This window comes from Onychomys torridus, chromosome 7 (genome assembly GCF_903995425.1).
Source record: "Onychomys torridus chromosome 7, mOncTor1.1, whole genome shotgun sequence".
Taxonomy (NCBI): domain Eukaryota; kingdom Metazoa; phylum Chordata; class Mammalia; order Rodentia; family Cricetidae; genus Onychomys; species Onychomys torridus.
This window is the reverse complement of record NC_050449.1, coordinates 92,115,361-92,132,853: the sequence shown is the minus strand read 5'-3', so window position 1 is coordinate 92,132,853 and position 17,493 is coordinate 92,115,361. Positions and strand designations below refer to the sequence as shown.

General features: G+C 46.4%; 1 protein-coding gene across 3 annotated transcripts in view; it reads left to right on the top strand.

Annotated features, from left to right (window-relative positions):
- The window catches only part of Mras (muscle RAS oncogene homolog), a 54,065-nt gene that overhangs the window by 28,257 nt on the left and 8,315 nt on the right, over positions 1-17,493 (top strand). For all 3 annotated transcript variants that reach the window (XM_036192888.1, XM_036192886.1, XM_036192889.1), the window contains exon 3: positions 17,143-17,296. In XM_036192888.1, coding sequence (XP_036048781.1) covers positions 17,143-17,296 — 154 coding nt within the window. The remainder of the gene's footprint in view (positions 1-17,142; positions 17,297-17,493) is intronic.

Sequence of the window (17,493 nt, the reverse complement as noted above, 5' to 3'; positions counted from 1 at the left end):
TGAGAACCGTTTCCCTGTGTAGTCTGTTTTTGATCTGGATGTCTGATGTAAGACAACATACCACTGCCTTCACAGCAATGGCTTTATAACAAACTTAGTGGTCGAAGCCATGAGAATGAATATATGCATTACAGACTCAGGTAAAATTTCCGATTTTATTTGGGATAGTGTGGAATGTGTGTACAACATAAAGGAATCTCTGTACTGTTCGGTACTGAACCTGGGGCCTTAACACATGCTAGGCAAGTGACATAGTCCTGAACCATATTTCAGTCTTGAGAACTGATGTCTTAGCTCACAGTGCTGAGCCTTTTAACCTGTGAACACTGTCTCTCTCCACTTATTTAGGTCTTCCTTGATCTCTCAATTGATTTGTACTTTTGAATACATAGGTCTTTTATGTACATTTTGTCAGATTTATACTTACATCTGCATTGATGTTATGATAAATGGCTTTTAATTTCAGCTTTAATTGTTTGCTGTTAGAATATATAAGTATAAATGATTTCTAATTTGGGGGGTTTGTTTTGTTTTTTGAGACAGGGTTTCTCTGTGTAGCCTTGGTCATCTGAGAACTTTCTCTGTAAACCAGGATGGCCTCAAACTCAATCCGCCTGCCTCTACCTCCCAAGTGTTGGGAGTAAAGGCGTGTACCACCACCACCTGGCTGTGATTTCTAATTTTTAAAATGAGTTTAAGATAACTTATGAAGTAATGGGTTTCAATGTGGCACTTTACACATGTATGTCATTATATATGTTTTTAAAATCCATTCCCTGCCCCACACACTACATTCCCTGTGCCTCCTGACCTCCTCCAATATAATTGATTTTTATATATTTATCATATAACCCACTGGTTATTAGCTTTAGTGGGTCTTTATGAGATTCCTTTCTGCATGGATGATCATGTTGTCATAAAGGCAGTTTTATCTTTTCCTTTCCAATTGATGGGCTTTCTTTTTCTTGCCTTATTTCAATGACTAAAGCCTCCAGTATTGTGCTGAGTTGTCACAGTGAGAACAGGCATCCTCGCCTTATCCTAAGAGGGGTACTGAGTCTTTTGGCGTCAGTCTGATGTTAAGTGTAGATTTATTTGGTGGAGATGCCCTTTGTCAGGACAAGGAAGCTCCTTCCTCTAGTTTGCAGAGTCTTTCAGTCAGGAACAGATGTCAGATGTTCTCAAATGCCTTCTCTGGCTGAAATAATCACATGGCTTTCCTTTTTTAGTCTGCTAATGTGGTAAATTATGTTAAATTTCCCCCCTAATTTTTGAAAACATTTTACTTACTTTTATTTAGTGTGTATGTATTGGGGGAGATTGGAGCACGTACTAGAAGCCTGTATGTGGAGGTCAGAGCACAGCTTGGGGGAACCCATTCTCTACTCCATCATGTGGGTCCTGGGATTTGAACTTCTGTCATCAGGCTCGGTAGCAAGTGCCTTTCTGCACTGAGTCATCTTGCTGGCCCTTTCCCTAATGTGTAGCTAACTTTTCATCCCTGAAATAAATAGGTTGTGATGAATTGTCATTTCATATGCTATTGGCTTCAGTTGGAAAGAATTTGATACAGAAATTATTTATGTTCTTGAGGGATATTAGACCATTTTTAAATTATAATTTATTTATCTAACTTTAGTATGAAAGTAATGCTGGCCTCCTAGAATGAGTTGGAATTAACCCTTCTTTTTCAATTTCTCTAGGAGAGTTTAAGTAAACATCTAATTTCTTTCTTATGTGTTTGGTAGAATTCACTGATAAGACCCTCTGGACTGCAAGTTTTATGGATAATCTTCTAAACTATGAATTAAATGTCTTCAATAGACAAAGGGTCATTGAGTCACTTCTTTAGTCTTCAGTGAAACTTGGTAGTTTGTGATTTTTTTTAAAAAATTGTTCCATTTTCCAGGGGGTAGTGGCTCACACCTTTAATCCCAGCACTTGGGAGGCAGAGGTAGGTGAATCTCTGAGTTTGAGGCCAGTCTGGTCTACAGAGCTAGTTCCAGGACAGCCAGGACTGTTACACAGAGAAACCTTGTCTCGAGACCCTCCTTTCCCCTCCAAAAAAAATTGTTCCATTTATCAGAGTTGCCAAACTTATTGGCATAAGGTTTTCATAATATTCTTTTATTATCTTTGCAATACTTGTAGATTCTACACTGATGTCATCTCTCATTCCCGATATAGGCAGGGTTGGGTTTATAAGTATCGATTTTCTCAGAGTCAGCCAGCACTTACATCCATTGATTCTTCTCATTTAGTTCCATTGATTTTTCACTCATATCTATTCTTTCTTCTTTACTTACTTTGGATTTACATTTGTCTTGTCCTCATGTCCTTGAATGTTGAGTGTCTTTCTGTTCTGCCCAGGCTAGTCTCCTTCTCCTGGGCTCAGTGATCCTTCCACCTTAGCCTCCCAGGTACCTGAGACTCAGGGACACACCATATTGTTCTCTTGCCTGAAATGCAAGCTGAGTTGTTGATTTGAGTCATTTTTTTTCTTTTCTTGGGATATTTGTTTAGCACTATAAAATTCTCTGAATTACTCCTTTAGCTGTGTCCCACGAATTGTAACATCTTTTTCCTTCCTTCCTTCCTTCCTTCCTTCCTTCCTTCCTTCCTTCCTTCCTTCCTTCCTTCCTTCCTCCCTTCCTTCCTTCCTTTTTTCCAAGACAGGGCCTCACTATTTAGTGCTCTCTGGAACTCACTCTGTAAACCGGGCTGGCCTTCAACTCACAGAGATCTGTCTACCTCCGCCTTCCAAGTGTTGGGTGGATTAAAGGCATGAACCACTACACCTGGCCTATGTTTTAATTTCTATTCATATCAAGTTCTAATTTTTCTTTAGGTTTCTTCTGTGACCCATTGGTTATTTAGAAGTCTCTTCCTTAGTTTTCAAGAATTTGGGACTTTTCCCGAGATCTCTCTGTTCTTGATCTTTAATTCGAACGTGTCAGGGAACATAGAGTACATTATTTGACGTCTTTTTTGAGGCTTGTCTCTGTGCCCAGAAGATGGGCTGTCTTTGTAGATATTGCTGTCACTGGGTGGGCTGTTCTGTGAGTACCTCACAGATCACACTGACTGATAATGTTGTCCAAGTCTCTGTGTCTTCATTGGTTTTCTGAGTACTTGTTCTGTCATTTTCTGCATGTTAGGGAGTAATTGTAAATTCCTTATTTTCTGCTGGGGTTTTTCCTGGTGCAATAAAAAAAAAAAAAAAACCACTCTGTTGTTAAATGCATAGATGCTTGGAACTGATGTAGCTTCTTGACAGCTGGTCCTTCATAGGCATTTAGGACTGATAGAGCCTCTTGGCAACTGGCCCTCCAGTCACATTACAATGCTTTCACCTCTCCGCACTGCACCGTGAAACCATCAGGATCTTGTTCTGGGTACCTGCATACCGTTTATCAGCATCCTTACCCTCTGCTGAAGGGATGCATGTTATGGTATGAGAAGCGCATCACACATAAAACACACCAGCCTTTGGGGACTTGTCTGCAGCCTGAGGTTTTGATCATTTCACTGGGCGACAGGTAGACAGGTATGTCCCTACTCAGGAATTTGCATGTGGTCTTCTCCCCTTCTAGCATTCTCTTCCTGCAGAAATAATTCGTTAGGATTTTGTCTTTTGTTTTAAGGCAGGTCGCACGTATGGCATGCTAACTTTGAACCTGCCGTGCAGCTGAGGTGGAACTTGAGTTTCTGCTCCTCCTGCCTCTGCCTCCTGAATTCTGGGATTATAGGTATATGCCAGGCCTTTGGCCATGGTAGGCAAGTACTTTACCAACTGAGCTACATTCATAGCCTATTAAATGTCACTTTATTGGTGACATTTTCCATGACCAAGACATCTGCATTAGTATTCACCCACCCCATTATTTCTGTCAGTACATATATTTTAATAAATTATCAAATACTGAGCAATGTATGGGCAGTAACAGGTTTGATTGATTAGTTACATTATTTTCTTTGTTTTCTTAATTCTTAGTAAAAAAAATCTACTCATAACTATTAAAATAAAAATTTACATTTATGCACTTTCTTTATTACTTTTTATTTAGTGCATGTATGCATACACACATGTGAGTGCTTTCCTTGGCTATGGCACATGTGTGGGGGGCAGAGGATGACTTGTAGAGGTTGGTTCTCTCCTTCCACTATGTGGCTCCTAGGGATCAATGTAGGTCATCAGGCTTGGGGGCACATGCCTTCACCTACAGAGCCATCTCAAGGACCCCTTTATGCAATTTCTTGGCTGTAATTCAGTTGCTTTTTTCTGCTTTTCTTCTCTCTCTCTCTCTCTCTCTCTCTCTCTCTCTCTGTCTCTCTCCCCTTCTCTCTGTCTCTGTCTCTCAGTCTCTCTGTCTCTCTCTGTCTCTCTCTCTGTCTCTCTCTCTCTGTCTCTCTCTCTGTGTCTCTCTCTCTCTTTTATATGAGGTCTCCCTGTGTAGCTTTGACTAGCCTAGAACTTACTATGTAGGTCAAGCTGACCTTGAACTCACAGAGGTCTGCTTGCCTCTGTCTTCAGAGTGCTGGGGTGAAAGGTACATACCATCGCACCCAGTTTTCACCTTCTAAAATAATTGCAGGCATTATCTATTGGATTATATATCATACCTTAGGATAGACTGAATTAAATAAGTAGAAATAAGTTTCTATACTGCAGGTCTTATAAAACCCTTTACTGTACAAGTGTATATTAGGAGTACATTAGTAGAGTATACTGTTAGGATTTCCCAAAAGAACCAGTTTTTGGCACTTCATTTTGGGCTGTGTTCCATAGAAAACATTCAGAGAAATATTGCATAATACATACAGAGAAGAACACTGCTTTGTACAAGCTTAGTCAATGCTATTTCTTTTTATTGCCAAGTAAGCGTCTTTAATGTTTTTCTAAGTAACTTTGGACATTTGCTTCTGAGGGGGAAGAAGTGTTTTCCAGAGTGCTTTTAGATTTTGTGATAACATTTCTTAGCAGCAGAGACAGGGGAAACATGGCTGCGGCATTACTTTAGAAGCTTGGATCAGTGAAACCAGGCCTGACTTAGTGTTTTAGGGTTTCTATTGCTGTGATGAAACATCATGACCATATCAAGCTGGGGAAGAAAGGGTTTATTTGGCTTAAAGTTCCACGTCACAGTCCATCATCAAAGGACATCAGGACAGGAACAGTCAATTGGGGTAGGAACCTGGAGGCTTGAGCTGATGCAGAGGCCATGGAGGGGTGCTGCTTACTGACTTGCTCCCCATACTTGCTCAGCCTTTTTTATAGAAGCCAGGACCACTAGCTCAGGGATGGCACCACCCATAATGGAATGGGCTGGGCCCTCCATAATCACTAATTAGAGAATTGCCTATAGTCTAGTCTTGAGACATTTTCTCAGCTGAGGCTCCCTCCTCTCTGATGACTCCAGCTCATGTCAAGTTGACATAAAACAAGACAGCACACTTGACGTATGGCATTACCTACCTAGGCCTTCCCTGAGAATAGATACTAGATGCCCACATTCTGCAGCATAAGATCTCCCACTGAAAAAAGGGCTTAAAACATTTCAGCTGAGTATGGCTTTTAAAAGGATGACCCCCTGGGTTGGGGATTTAGCTCAGTGGTAGAGCACTTGCCTAGCAAGCACAAGGCCCTGGGTTCGGTCCTCAGTTCTGGGCTGTGGGGGAGGGAGGATGACCCCCTTATATAGAGAACCTTAATCAGAGGCCTGTTATATTTAGGCCTGGGCGTAACACTGAACCTTTCTGGAGCCAGTCTGTTTTCGGGAGGTTTGCAAACCTGGTAGGGCCAAGGCTTTACCTGGGCAACCAGCACCCTGAGGTCCTGCTTCCCTGCTGGCTACCATCTAGAGATGTGTCAAGCCTGGGGGTAGATGCCTTCAATTACTCCATACCCAGCCAATATCAAAGTGCTTTGGATTCTGATTTCTCCTGTTCTAGACTGAGAAAGGGCAAAAGCATGGCAATGAGAACAGTGATGGTAGTGAGTGTGTGTATGTGGAGGGAGTGGAGGAGGGGGGGAACCATCACAACAGTGAGGATGTCATTGAACATTACTTCGGGAAAATCCATGGACACACTCTTTAATTCTTATAAACACTGTCATGGTAGCTGCTGTTGCAGGTGGGAATAGGGTTAGTGTTATTGTTTGAATACAGAATGTTTCCCATGGGCTCATGTGTTGAATGCTTGGTCACCAGCTCGTAACAATATTTTTGGAGGTGAGAGCTGCTTGTTGGAAGCAGGTCACTGGAGGTGTGTCTTTGAAAGTTCTGCGTAGTCTCCAGCCCCCACCCCCGTTGCTCTTTGCTTCCTGTCCACCAGGAGACAAACAGCTTTGCCCTCCACATATTCCTACCACCGTGATATTTGGTTTCAGCATAGGCCCATGATCAACAGAACCAAGGACGGTGAACTAAAAATCTCTGAATAAATCCTTTCTTGAGTTGGTTTTCTCAGGGACTTGGTCACAGTGCTAGTGACTGACACTCAGCAGTTGATGCATTGACCTTCTGACATTCAGCACTGGCTCAAATACCCAGTGACCACCACAGGCTGCATCATCTGTTGGGCAGGAGAATCTTCTCCAATGTGACAGCCAGTTCTGGTGTCTCTTGGTAATAGGAGTTGAACCCCCAGGGAGAAGGCACATGGCTGGTTGTCAGGATTCCATCCCACCCTTGGCCCGTCTTCCTATGCTCAGCCTCCAACGTCTATGATCACATATGCAGGCACACTCAGGAGGAGCCCTCTGAGGGTCTGCTCCATGGAGGTCCACAGGCTTCTTGCTATCTGACAAACCTATTTGTTTTATTTCAAGGAGCCACACTCTCAGTGTTCTCCCAGAACCTGGAGAATGGAAAGAGAAGTCAGTTTATCCCAAGTCTGTGAACCCCTGGGCTTTAGAGCAAACTGGCTCTGAATTCTTTCCCACGAGGGCTTGAGACCCTCATCTCACACCCCATGGTTAGGACTGGGGACATCCCCTCTGCACAGTCTGTCCACCCTTCGACTGCAGGCTTCTCTTCATTGCTTCCTCCTGGCTGGCTGGCTTCTCTTCTGGTCTCTGCCTTTGGTCCCTTCCTTACCATGGCTCGTACCTGTGTGGCTCACTTCATTCCAGTTCTGTTTATGAAGAGAACCTTAGGCAAAGTCTTGGAGTTGTACGTTTGAGATTTTCTGTTGACCTCTCTCTCTCTCTCTCTAGATATATATAATAGAATCTACTATTGGAACTACATTTAAATGTGCAGGTGTGTGCTATTCAATTCATTATCCTTGCTCTGTAGCCATCCTCACCATCTATTTCCAGAACTTTTCATCTCTCCCCACAGACACTCTTTACACACTGACTTCTGTTTCACCCTGTCCATGACATTCACCATTCTACTTCCTGTCTCTGAATATGGCAAGCCTGCATGCCTCATTACATGCTAAGGATCGGTGGGATTGTATGCCTGTCCTTTCATGGCTGACTCCTTTTACTTAGCATTGGCTTTCCTTCCTTTTCAAAGCTGACTGATGCCTCACTGCATTGTGTGCCACTTTCTGGTGTCATTCCCTCTGACAATAAACACTTGGGCCTTGGAAGCCCTCTTTTGACTGTTAGGAATGGTCTGTAATTCTCTTTGGGTCCCTCTGTTCAGTTCTTTGTCTCAGCACTGCTGTGTCCCTGTTGGTTCTGCTGGGTTAGAGCCTGGAGGCTGCTGAGCCCATCACGTCCACCCCTATGTTACTCCCAATGCAGGTAGGGAAGGGACTTGCTTGGAACCATACCTAGCTCATGGCAGAGCCAGGCCACAGCCTCCTGGCCCTGCCAGGCATCTTCTCCACCCTCTCACGTTGACTCCTGCTTTGGCAGGAGCTTTGAGTGTGCAGAATAGCTGTGGACACACACCTCTGTCCACTTACAAGACAAGCAAGTGTTCCTTGGCTTCCATCCCCACGAGGCTCTAAACTCACTCTCTTCCCTGCTGGCCTCTGGAGCTTCCAGGCCACAAAGCAGTGAAGAGCTGGTCTCCAGACCCCTTCCTGCCCAGGAGCTCTCAGGCACACAACCTGCTGTTCTTTGCTGTCTTTGTGAAGAGTGAGGGCCTGGCTGGCTGTCCTCTGGCACCCTCAGAAGCCAGGACGTTTCCATACTGGCTTCAGCCCCAAAACTAGACACAAGTTCTGTTGTCTTCTCTGGGGGCCTGGACCTTGCTTTTCCCTGAACATTTGAATCCACATTCTCTCTGGAGAGCAGGAATAGAGGAGGACATGGGAAGGGCAGGAAGGAACTGGAATGCTTATCAAGAGCTTTTTCTGGGCTAGGACTTCAGTCCAGTGGTGATTTATGCTCGCCACCCATGGCCAGCAGTAGAGTGGGCACCACAAATGCTCTCTGACCAAAAACCGAGTACAGCCAGAGCCAGCCTATCTTTACCCTTTGCCCTCTTTCCCAAAGACAATGACTTGGGGAATTTCCCCCTTTCCCTGTGGGAGCAAATGTGGCCCTTGGCCTCAGGTGATGAATCCAGCCTTGCAGGTCTGTACACGACCCTTTCTCCTGGCTCTGTGAGCCATCCCTGCACAAATGTTTCCAATGGCCTGAAGCTCCCAGATGTCCAGAGTTCTGGGGCAGGGTTTGCGGGTAGAGAGCTCTCACATGGCCAAATCCTTCCTTGCTGGTGATTGGCTCTTAGGGCTGTGCTAGCAGAGGCTACTAACCAGACTTTCCTTGCCGGCTACAAGCCAGGCTAAGGGCCTTGCAAAGATTGTTCCTGCTCGTCCTTGACAGCTCTGCCAGGTCAGGTGGGATGCAGGGAGCTAAAGGGTGAGATGAACTCACCTTGCAGTAGACGCAGGTGCTCTGCACAGCTAATAAAAAGGAGAGTCGTAGGTGAGTGGAGGAGGTGACATTTGACTGATGGTTTCAGGCTTGCTCTGGCTCAGGTGTAGAGGAATAAAACGGGGCACAATGAGGTGGTGGCCTGGGACTGTGGGGGAGGAACAAGAAGGGGTAGATTCCAGTTATAGTTTGAGGAAGAACCACTGGCTTGTGGATGGAGAATAGGCATGGGGTGGGGGAAGAGAAAATAAATTATGGAGTGGGACTGGGACTGGGACTCAAGAGACTAACTTTGGACTTGTCAAATATGAGCTGCCTTTCCTGGAAAGAGCAGAATCAAGGTGTTGCCTAGAGGAAGTGATAGACTTAGACATATAGACAGGTATCCACCATCAGGGAGGAGGAGTGGAGCATGGGTTTCAGAGAAGGGGAGGGAGGCTGATTTTTTTCTCATATATTTTTCATTAAGGTATAATCCACAGCTGGTCATGTTGGTATACAAATTTAATCCCAGCACTTGGGAGGCAGAGGTAGGTGGGTCTCTGTGAGTTCAAGACCAACCTGCTCTACAAAATGAGTTCCAGGACAGCCAGGGCTGTTAGACCGAAAAACCTTGTCTCAAAAAAAACGAAAGAAGGGTTGGGTATTTAGCTCAGTGGTAGAGCGCTTGCCTAGCAAGCACAAGGCCCTGGGTTCGGTCCTCAGCTCCAGGAAAAAAAGAAAGAAAGAAAGGAAGGAAGGAAGGAAGGAAGGAAGGAAGGAAGGAAGGAAGGAAGGAAAGGAAGGAAAGGAAAGGAAGGAAAGGAAGGAAGGAAGGAAGGAAGGAAGGAAGGAAGGAAGAAAGAAAGAAAGAAAGAAAGAAAGAAAGAAAGAAAGAAAGAAAAGGAAAACACACACACACACACACAAAGGGGAAAAAGATATAGGGGAAAATTGTGTTTTTTAGCAAACCTATCAAAGTTGTGTCTGCCCATAAACCACCAATTGATTCACAAATTATTAATCACTAGAATTACAGCCATTGATTCCATCTCCCAACAAACACTCATACATGAGCGGCCACTCCTCATCCCCAGACCTCAAACTCTCCAGTCTACTCTCTGTCCTCGTCTATTTATGTGCTCTCACATCTCATATGCTTGGAATTGTACAGCGTGAGTCATTCGTGAATGGCTTCAGTGCTTGGAAGGCTCAGTGAGTTGCAGTAGGCATTTAGATTCTTCTCTTTCATGTGTGGGTGACATGCTGGTGTACAGACACACAGCTTTACACAATCTTTCATTGGTTCCTGGGGTTGTCCTCACTTCTTGGCTCTTGGATGGATGGTGTCGCTGGGAACACTCAGCTGCATGCTTTTGCTTGGACTTAACATTTTCAGTTCTCTTAGGTGCACTGCTTGGGGTCATGTGTTTAACATTACATTCCACCAGCAATGCATGATGGGTCCACAGACTTGAGGTGAGATGTTTTGGGGGAATTGTGAAATTTACTCTGAGTAGGCTTCGTTTCTGAGACAAGAGTGGAGGTGAGAATAAAGGAAGTTAGTGGTTACAATAGTTGGTGACGGGTGTGTTTAAACTCCTTAGTGCTCGGGACTCTATTAAAAAGGGAACTGCCAGCGCGTCCTCTTCCCAGGTCTGCGTGTCTGCCCAGGGGCAGGTGTAGACTTTGGGGGGAATGTGATGGAGCCTATTGGGAGTGGGTATAGGAAGTAGAGCCTCGAGCCTTCCATGATGCTAGCCTCAGGCATCTGTCTTTAGCCTTCCTTTTCTGCTTGCCTGTTATCAGGCTTTGGCCATGCTGCTGTTAACTTCTCACTCAGAGGCAGGTAGTCGTAAGGAACAGAAAGATCTCCACCAAGGATGACTTCAGACCTACTCCGTGGCTCATTAGCACACCAGCCTGAAGCTTTCCCACCTCAGCTTACCTCAGTTTCTTAACCTCTGAATGGCTGGCCTCCCAGAGTGGCTGTGAGATGGAATCGGGGTTGTGGGTCAGCATTGTGTCTCTCCTTTCTTCACAATGACGAGGGCCGCTCCCAGGCTCTGTTCTGTTCCCATGATGCTCTTGAGCTCTGACTATGCCACTGAGACCTCTTGGTGCCCTCTGCAATGTCTTCTCTGTGTCTGCCAGTCTTTTCGTCACTGACAGATACCCGAGAGAACAGTTGAAAAGGAAGAAAGATTGATTTCTGCTCACTGTTGCAGAGGGTTTGGTCGGCCATCCACCAGCTCCATCACTCTGGGCCTCAGGTAAGGCAGAACGTCACAGTAGCAGGAATATATAGAGTAGGAAGGGGAGAGAGAGAGAGAGAGAGAGAGAGAGAGACAGAGAGACAGAGAGACAGAGAGACAGAGACAGAGAGAGACAGAGAGAGATGGGCCAGAGACAAGAGTCCTTTCAGAGGCCCGTCTGCAGTGGCCTACTTTCTCCACCTAGGCCCTACCTCTGAATGTTTTTACCACCTCCCAAAATAGAGCCACCAGCTGGAGACAAGCTTTCAGCATATTTTATATTCAAACTGTAACATTCCCATCGCTGAGAGCAGCATCAGAGTAGGAATATCCCTGGCTCCTCTGAGAACTCTGTAAAGTCATGGAGCATCTTCCCAGAATGGGCACTCACACCTACAATTTGCACACCAAGCCAGGGGATCTCGGGCTGCACACACACCTTCCCCACAGTCCCCTCTCTCCAGGCACCATGGCTGCAATAGTGTCAAGAACAGGTATCCCCAGGGCTAGTGGCTGTGGAATATTACTTGCTTAGCCATCTTGTTGAGGAAGCTCCTGTGACTGCCAAAGGGGATCCTCCCCCACGGCCAGGGAGCCAGCTGGAGGTCCTTCCCTGGAGGCCGTCCCAGGTGACCTGGCTTTCACAGCCTGCCAGTGCTTTGCAACTGAAAAAAATAAAATCCCCTTTTCTGGGGACAGTGCGTGGTCGTGCATCCAGCCTTGCTGCCAGGCCCTGGGCCTTGCCCTATTAGACACCCAACCCAGAGAGTGTGCTCAGTTCCAACAGGAAGGAGCGAGCCTGTCACTGAACGCTCTCAGTGAGATGACATGGTTTAATGCAGACCTAGAGCGAGGGAGGCACAGGCTTCCCTACCTAACTTGCCTGAAAACCAGGCTTCATCCTCCTCCCTCTGCCGGGCAGGCAAGCATGGGGAGTACAGGAAGGCAGCAATCTCTGGATGGGGTCCTGCAGACACGCCATCTCTAGAGCTCACTGTCTTTATTGTTCTGTGTTCTGGAACCCTTGTTTCCTCCATCAGTGAAAGTTGGAAAGTCAGGTTTTAGCACTTTTCCTATAAGTTGAAAGGGCCATTTCACCAAGGTCAGGGCATTTCTTGCCTGAGTCAGGGGGTGCACCTTGTACTTTAACACACCTTTTTGAGTCCTCTTTGGAGCTGTGTCTGGGGAAGACCCGAGGGAACAGTGCCTGCTCTCGATCTCTGCTATTCCACTACAGAGTGTAGCGCTGAGCCAGGTTAAGAGACACAGAGATGAACAACAGAGAGCCTACACTGGAGGAAGGCTTCAGAGATGGGGGTCAGAGGTGAGACGCCCCCTCCCCCCCATGAAGGAGACCTCCTCAGAGGTCTGCCACTGAGCCAACGGTAGCTGGGACAAACAGTGAGGAGGGGAGAGGCTTCCATGTTGGAAGTCATAGCTTCAGCATGTGTTTGGAATCTGGACAGCTAGTCTGAATCCAGGTACTCTGACCCACATCTAGATGAATAAAGAGGAGGAAGAAAGGGGGGGTGGTGGCAAGAGGAAGGGAGAGAAGAGGAAGAGGAGGAGGAAGAAGAGCAGGGAATGAGGAAGAAGAAAAGGAGGAAGAAGGAAAGGGGGCAGTCTGGACGGAGGCCTCAGAGACCCTGGCTGACCCCCTTCAGTGCTGGCTGCCCACCCGCCTGAGACTTGTGTAATGCTAGCGTGCGTGCGGGACTAGCGCCTAGAGCAGCCTCCCCAGATCCTGCTGCTCTGCTGTTTTCCATCTCTAGACTCTCCTCCGCGCTCAGCCTGCATCAGCACACACACTGGCAGAACCTCTCTTCCCCCACAGTGAGTAAGACTCTCTGTCCCCAGAGGCCTCCTACCTTCCTGAGCAGAGGGAAAGCAGGCAGAGTTGCCTTCCTGAGGGCATAAGCTGGGTGCCTTCAGGACTCGGCTGGCGTCTGTCCCAGGTGTTTCCAGGTGTGTGTGTCAAAGCAGAGGCTGCCCAGCTCAGCATCACCTCCTCTGCCTGGATGCATGTCTCCTCAGGCCAAGAATAACTTTCAGTCATTTATGTCTTCAGTTTTACATTTAATTACTGGTATATCAGGTTGTGTACTTGGATCATCCATAATTTTCTATAATTATTATTTAAATGTTATTAGTATATGTTGTTAATAATGGGCCTTGTTATGACACTTTCATAGATGTATATAATTACTCCCCTTATCCTCTCTTGTCCCCCACCCCTATCTTTTTTTCTCTTCCAAATTTCTCCTTTACACACACACACACACACACACACACACACACACACACACACACACACACTCTCTCTGTATCATATAGACCAGGCTGGCCTCGAACTCACAGAGTTTCCCTGCCTGTTTCCTGAGTGTGACACCATCCCTGACTTTTTTAAAAATATGGATTCCACATATAGATCCATCTTTCTGAATCTGGCTTATTTCACTTAGGGGGATGATTGCTACTTCCACTTTCCTGCACACACAGCATTCTGTCCCCCTTCATGCCTAAGTAGTGCTGTGGGGGTGGTTTAGACTCGGTCAGGTATGTACTCAGGAATGATTTAGCTGAGCCGTGCAGTAGCTCCATTCTTAGACTTTTGAACAATTTCCATGGATTTTCCTAGTGACAGCACCTGTTTCTATTCCAACAGCAGTGTGCATGTTTCCTGGCATCTTTGCCAGCCTTTGGTGCCCTTTGCTTGGCGACAGCCGTTCTGACTGGGGTAAGAGAGGATCTCAGTAAACATCTGATTTTCATTTCCCTCTTGTTAACGATAACATACACTTTCCTATTCTCCTTTTGAGAGCTGCCTCCCATGGGAGTGTTAGGATTCCTTTCTAGTTCTGTGAAGAATGTCGCTGACACTTGGATAGGCTGATTTCTGCCATCTTGCTTGTCTTGGCTGTGTGCTGCCCCATGCTTTATTCTCGATTTAGCTCTTCCATTGACTAGGAAGTCTGAGGTTTTGCTTCTGTTTCTCAGAGGTATCGGATAGACAAAAGACTATGCCTTCGTGTATTTTTCTATCAGCATCATGATATAATCAGGATCTGTAGCCTCTTCCCAAACAAAGGAAACTTCAGGCAGGGTTAAGTCTCCTTTAACCATTGCCAGAATAAGGACAACACATTAAGACCAGAATTATAGGGGCTGGGGAGATGGCTCAGAGGTTAAGAGCATGTACTGTTCTTGCACAGGAGCTGAGTTGAGTTCCCAACACTCATGTTGGGGAGTTCACAACAGCCTGTAACTTCAGCTCCAGGGGATCTGATGCCTACTTCTGGCCTTTGGGTACTGCACTCATGTGAACATACCAATACACACACACACACACACACACACACACACACACACACACACACACACTTCATAATAAAAATAATTTTAAAAAGGTAAATGAGTATTTCCCTTCTCTTCCCAACAACTTTTTATATATATTCTAGCCCCCTTTTTTACCATTTATTTGAGGCAGGGCCTTGCTACGTTGCCTGGGTTCACCTTAAATTTCCCATCCTAGCGCCTCAGCCTCATAAGTAGCAGAGAGAACAGACCCATGCTATGGGATGGTCTTTCTATATGCTGTGAATATGTGTTACTACCATTGGTTAATAAATAAGCTGCTTTGGCCTATGGCAAGGCAGCTTAGAGGCAGGCGGGAAATCCAAGCAGAGAGACTGGGAGAAGGAAGGCAGAGTCAGAGGAGACACTGCAAGCCGCCACAGGAGCAGGATGTAATAGAACACAGGTAAAGCCACAGATGTGGCAATACATAGATGAATAGAAATGGGTTAATTTAAGATGTAATAGCTAGCTAACAGTAAGCCTGAGCCAGAGACCAAACAGTTTGTAATTAATATAAGCCTCTGTGTGTTTATCCTGCCGACCACATCAGTAGGACACAGGAAAACTTCCATCTACAGACCCGACCATCAAGCCTGGCTCCCACAGTCTTCTCATTGAGAACAAGTGTTTTCTTCATTCAAATGTTTGCTTACCTACCGCCATTTATAATGCACTCAACTTTCTCTTGCACAGATTTAGCCTTCACTCCAGTGACTTATATTCTCCAAGAATTCCTCTAGAAAACATGGGGATGTTCCTGCAGTGTCAGATATGAGCATTTCTCTTTCCAGAGGTTTTTTGTGTTATTATTGTTGTTTTGAAGATAGACTGTCTTGTAGCCCAGGCTGACCTTGAACTCCCTATGTAGCCTAGGCTGGCCACGAACTCCTGTTCCTTCTGCATTCACGTTTCAAGTGTGTGTCCCCATGTCTGGCTTCAGGGGATTCTCTTTTATTTTCAGATTCATGCTGAGTTTTAATTTTTGAATGACCTCTAGTTTTTTTTGATAATATATACCTTAAAGTCTGTGAATATATTAACTACAGTGTTAGCATCAGGCCTTTCACTCTCACATCTCTTCCCATGCACATAAGCCAAATCATAGCACTGTTGATTGCCAGTTAGAGTAGGCTGTACTTAGGACAAAAGGCAGAACTGGAGGAATCCAGCCTACCTGAGAAGTGGAATCCTGGGGTCCCCAGATTCCTCATTCTGTGGCTTTTCTTGTCACCGGTCCACAGGTGATTCTACATGAGCACCTCTCCCCTCTTTCTTCTCAGGATCTGACTCAAGGTGTTGAATGGTGTCCGCCAGGCTTAGCAGGTCGTGTGAGAAACTGAGCCCCACCAGCTCTGTCTTCAGTTGCTCAGTTCAGGGCTCAGCAGCATCCTCAGTGCAGCTGTGTCTTAGAAAGTGTTCATTCAGCATCTTGTCACTGCTCTTCCCAGCCGTGGTCCAGCCACTGTCCATCACATCTTGCCTGGATTATCCAGAAGCTTCCTAAAGCTCCCAGCTTCCACTGGTGGCTTGTCCCCTGACCCCCTAGCATTGGTCTAGTCTCTTCCCAATGTCCTCTGGATCGTGTCTTAGCCCACATTCTCCACTGGGCCCATCATGCTCAGGATGAGGAAGGGCATAGGGCAACAGACTCTCAAGATCTGCCCCTCACCCCCAGCTCATCAACTGTTGGCCACACCTCTACCTCTGAGTTTTTTGGGTAGTTCCTCTGCTGGAATGTTGCTCCTGGGGTCATGTGGCTCTGATTTAGTCATTGCTCAAAGGTCATCTACTGGGAGGTAGCTTCTTGACCTATCCAGAATGACAACAAAGGCTGCAACCACCCTTCAGCTAACTAGACTGACCCTTATACTATGTATTTACCTCTGGTAAAGTTATATCAGCCATTCAATTTTTTTATCTGCATCACTACTGGATTTTGACCCCATTTACTCTGTGACCAAATGTCCTACAGCCTGCGTGGCATATAGTAGGTGCTCAGATAGTTCTTAAATTAATAGACAAAATTGCCTGACCTCACACTCACTCCTTTAATTATTCACATACAATGCAGGTACTTTTGGGGTTAGGTCTCAGCTAGACAGGAGCACTGTATGTCAGGAAAGCATCAGGGGTCCATGCAGTGGGGGTGGTGAGGATGGCAGAGCTCCCCAGCTCCATCTGATTCCTGCCCCCGATACCCCTCCCTGCCATTGCATCCTTGGATGTGGACCTTGATTCCCAGAGGCTGTCCCTTTCTCAAGGCCTGCATGGTGTCTGTCCACACAGGGCTCAGACAGGCCCTCTTGACTGGGCTGGTATCTTTGGCGTTCTCCCCACCTGAGGGCTTCAAGGTGGAGGCCCTGTTTCTATATATGTGAAGGAGGAAATAGAGGTGCTGAGAGTCAGGCACACCCCCAGAGAACCCCAGTTTGTAAGGGCTGAATGAGGAATCCAAGCCCAGCTCTGGCGTTCCCCAGAGGGACTTGTGAAAGTTGATCTCTGACTTTCTTATCCTTGGGCTGTAGAAGTGTGGTCCAGTGAGTGCAGAGGCTGAAATGAGCCAGACAGAACCTTACACTGAAGCGGCTCCAAGGAGGTGGCTGGAAGTCCTGTGAGGACAGAATAGGCTGAGCTGCGGTGGGGTTCTACAGTCTACAGTGGCTGCAGTGGAACCAAGGGCAGCCCCAGAGTGACCTAATTCCTCTCCAGTTCTAGACACAGCTGGGCAGGAGGAGTTCAGTGCCATGCGGGAACAGTACATGCGCACTGGGGATGGCTTCCTCATCGTGTTCTCCGTCACTGACAAGGCCAGCTTCGAGCACGTGGACCGTTTCCACCAGCTCATTCTGCGCGTCAAGGACAGGTGAGGGCAGCAGACGGGCCTCTCTACTCTTGTTCCTGGCTTCTGAAAGCACAATCCTCCCTCTCCCTCCCTGTCCTCTTCTCTACTCCCCTCCTCCTCTTCTTCCCTCCCTCCCTCCTCTCTCTCCCTTCCCCTCTCTCCCCCTACAGGATTGCCCCATTATTTCCTCTAAGGTCTCCCCTGATTCTTGGTTGCTA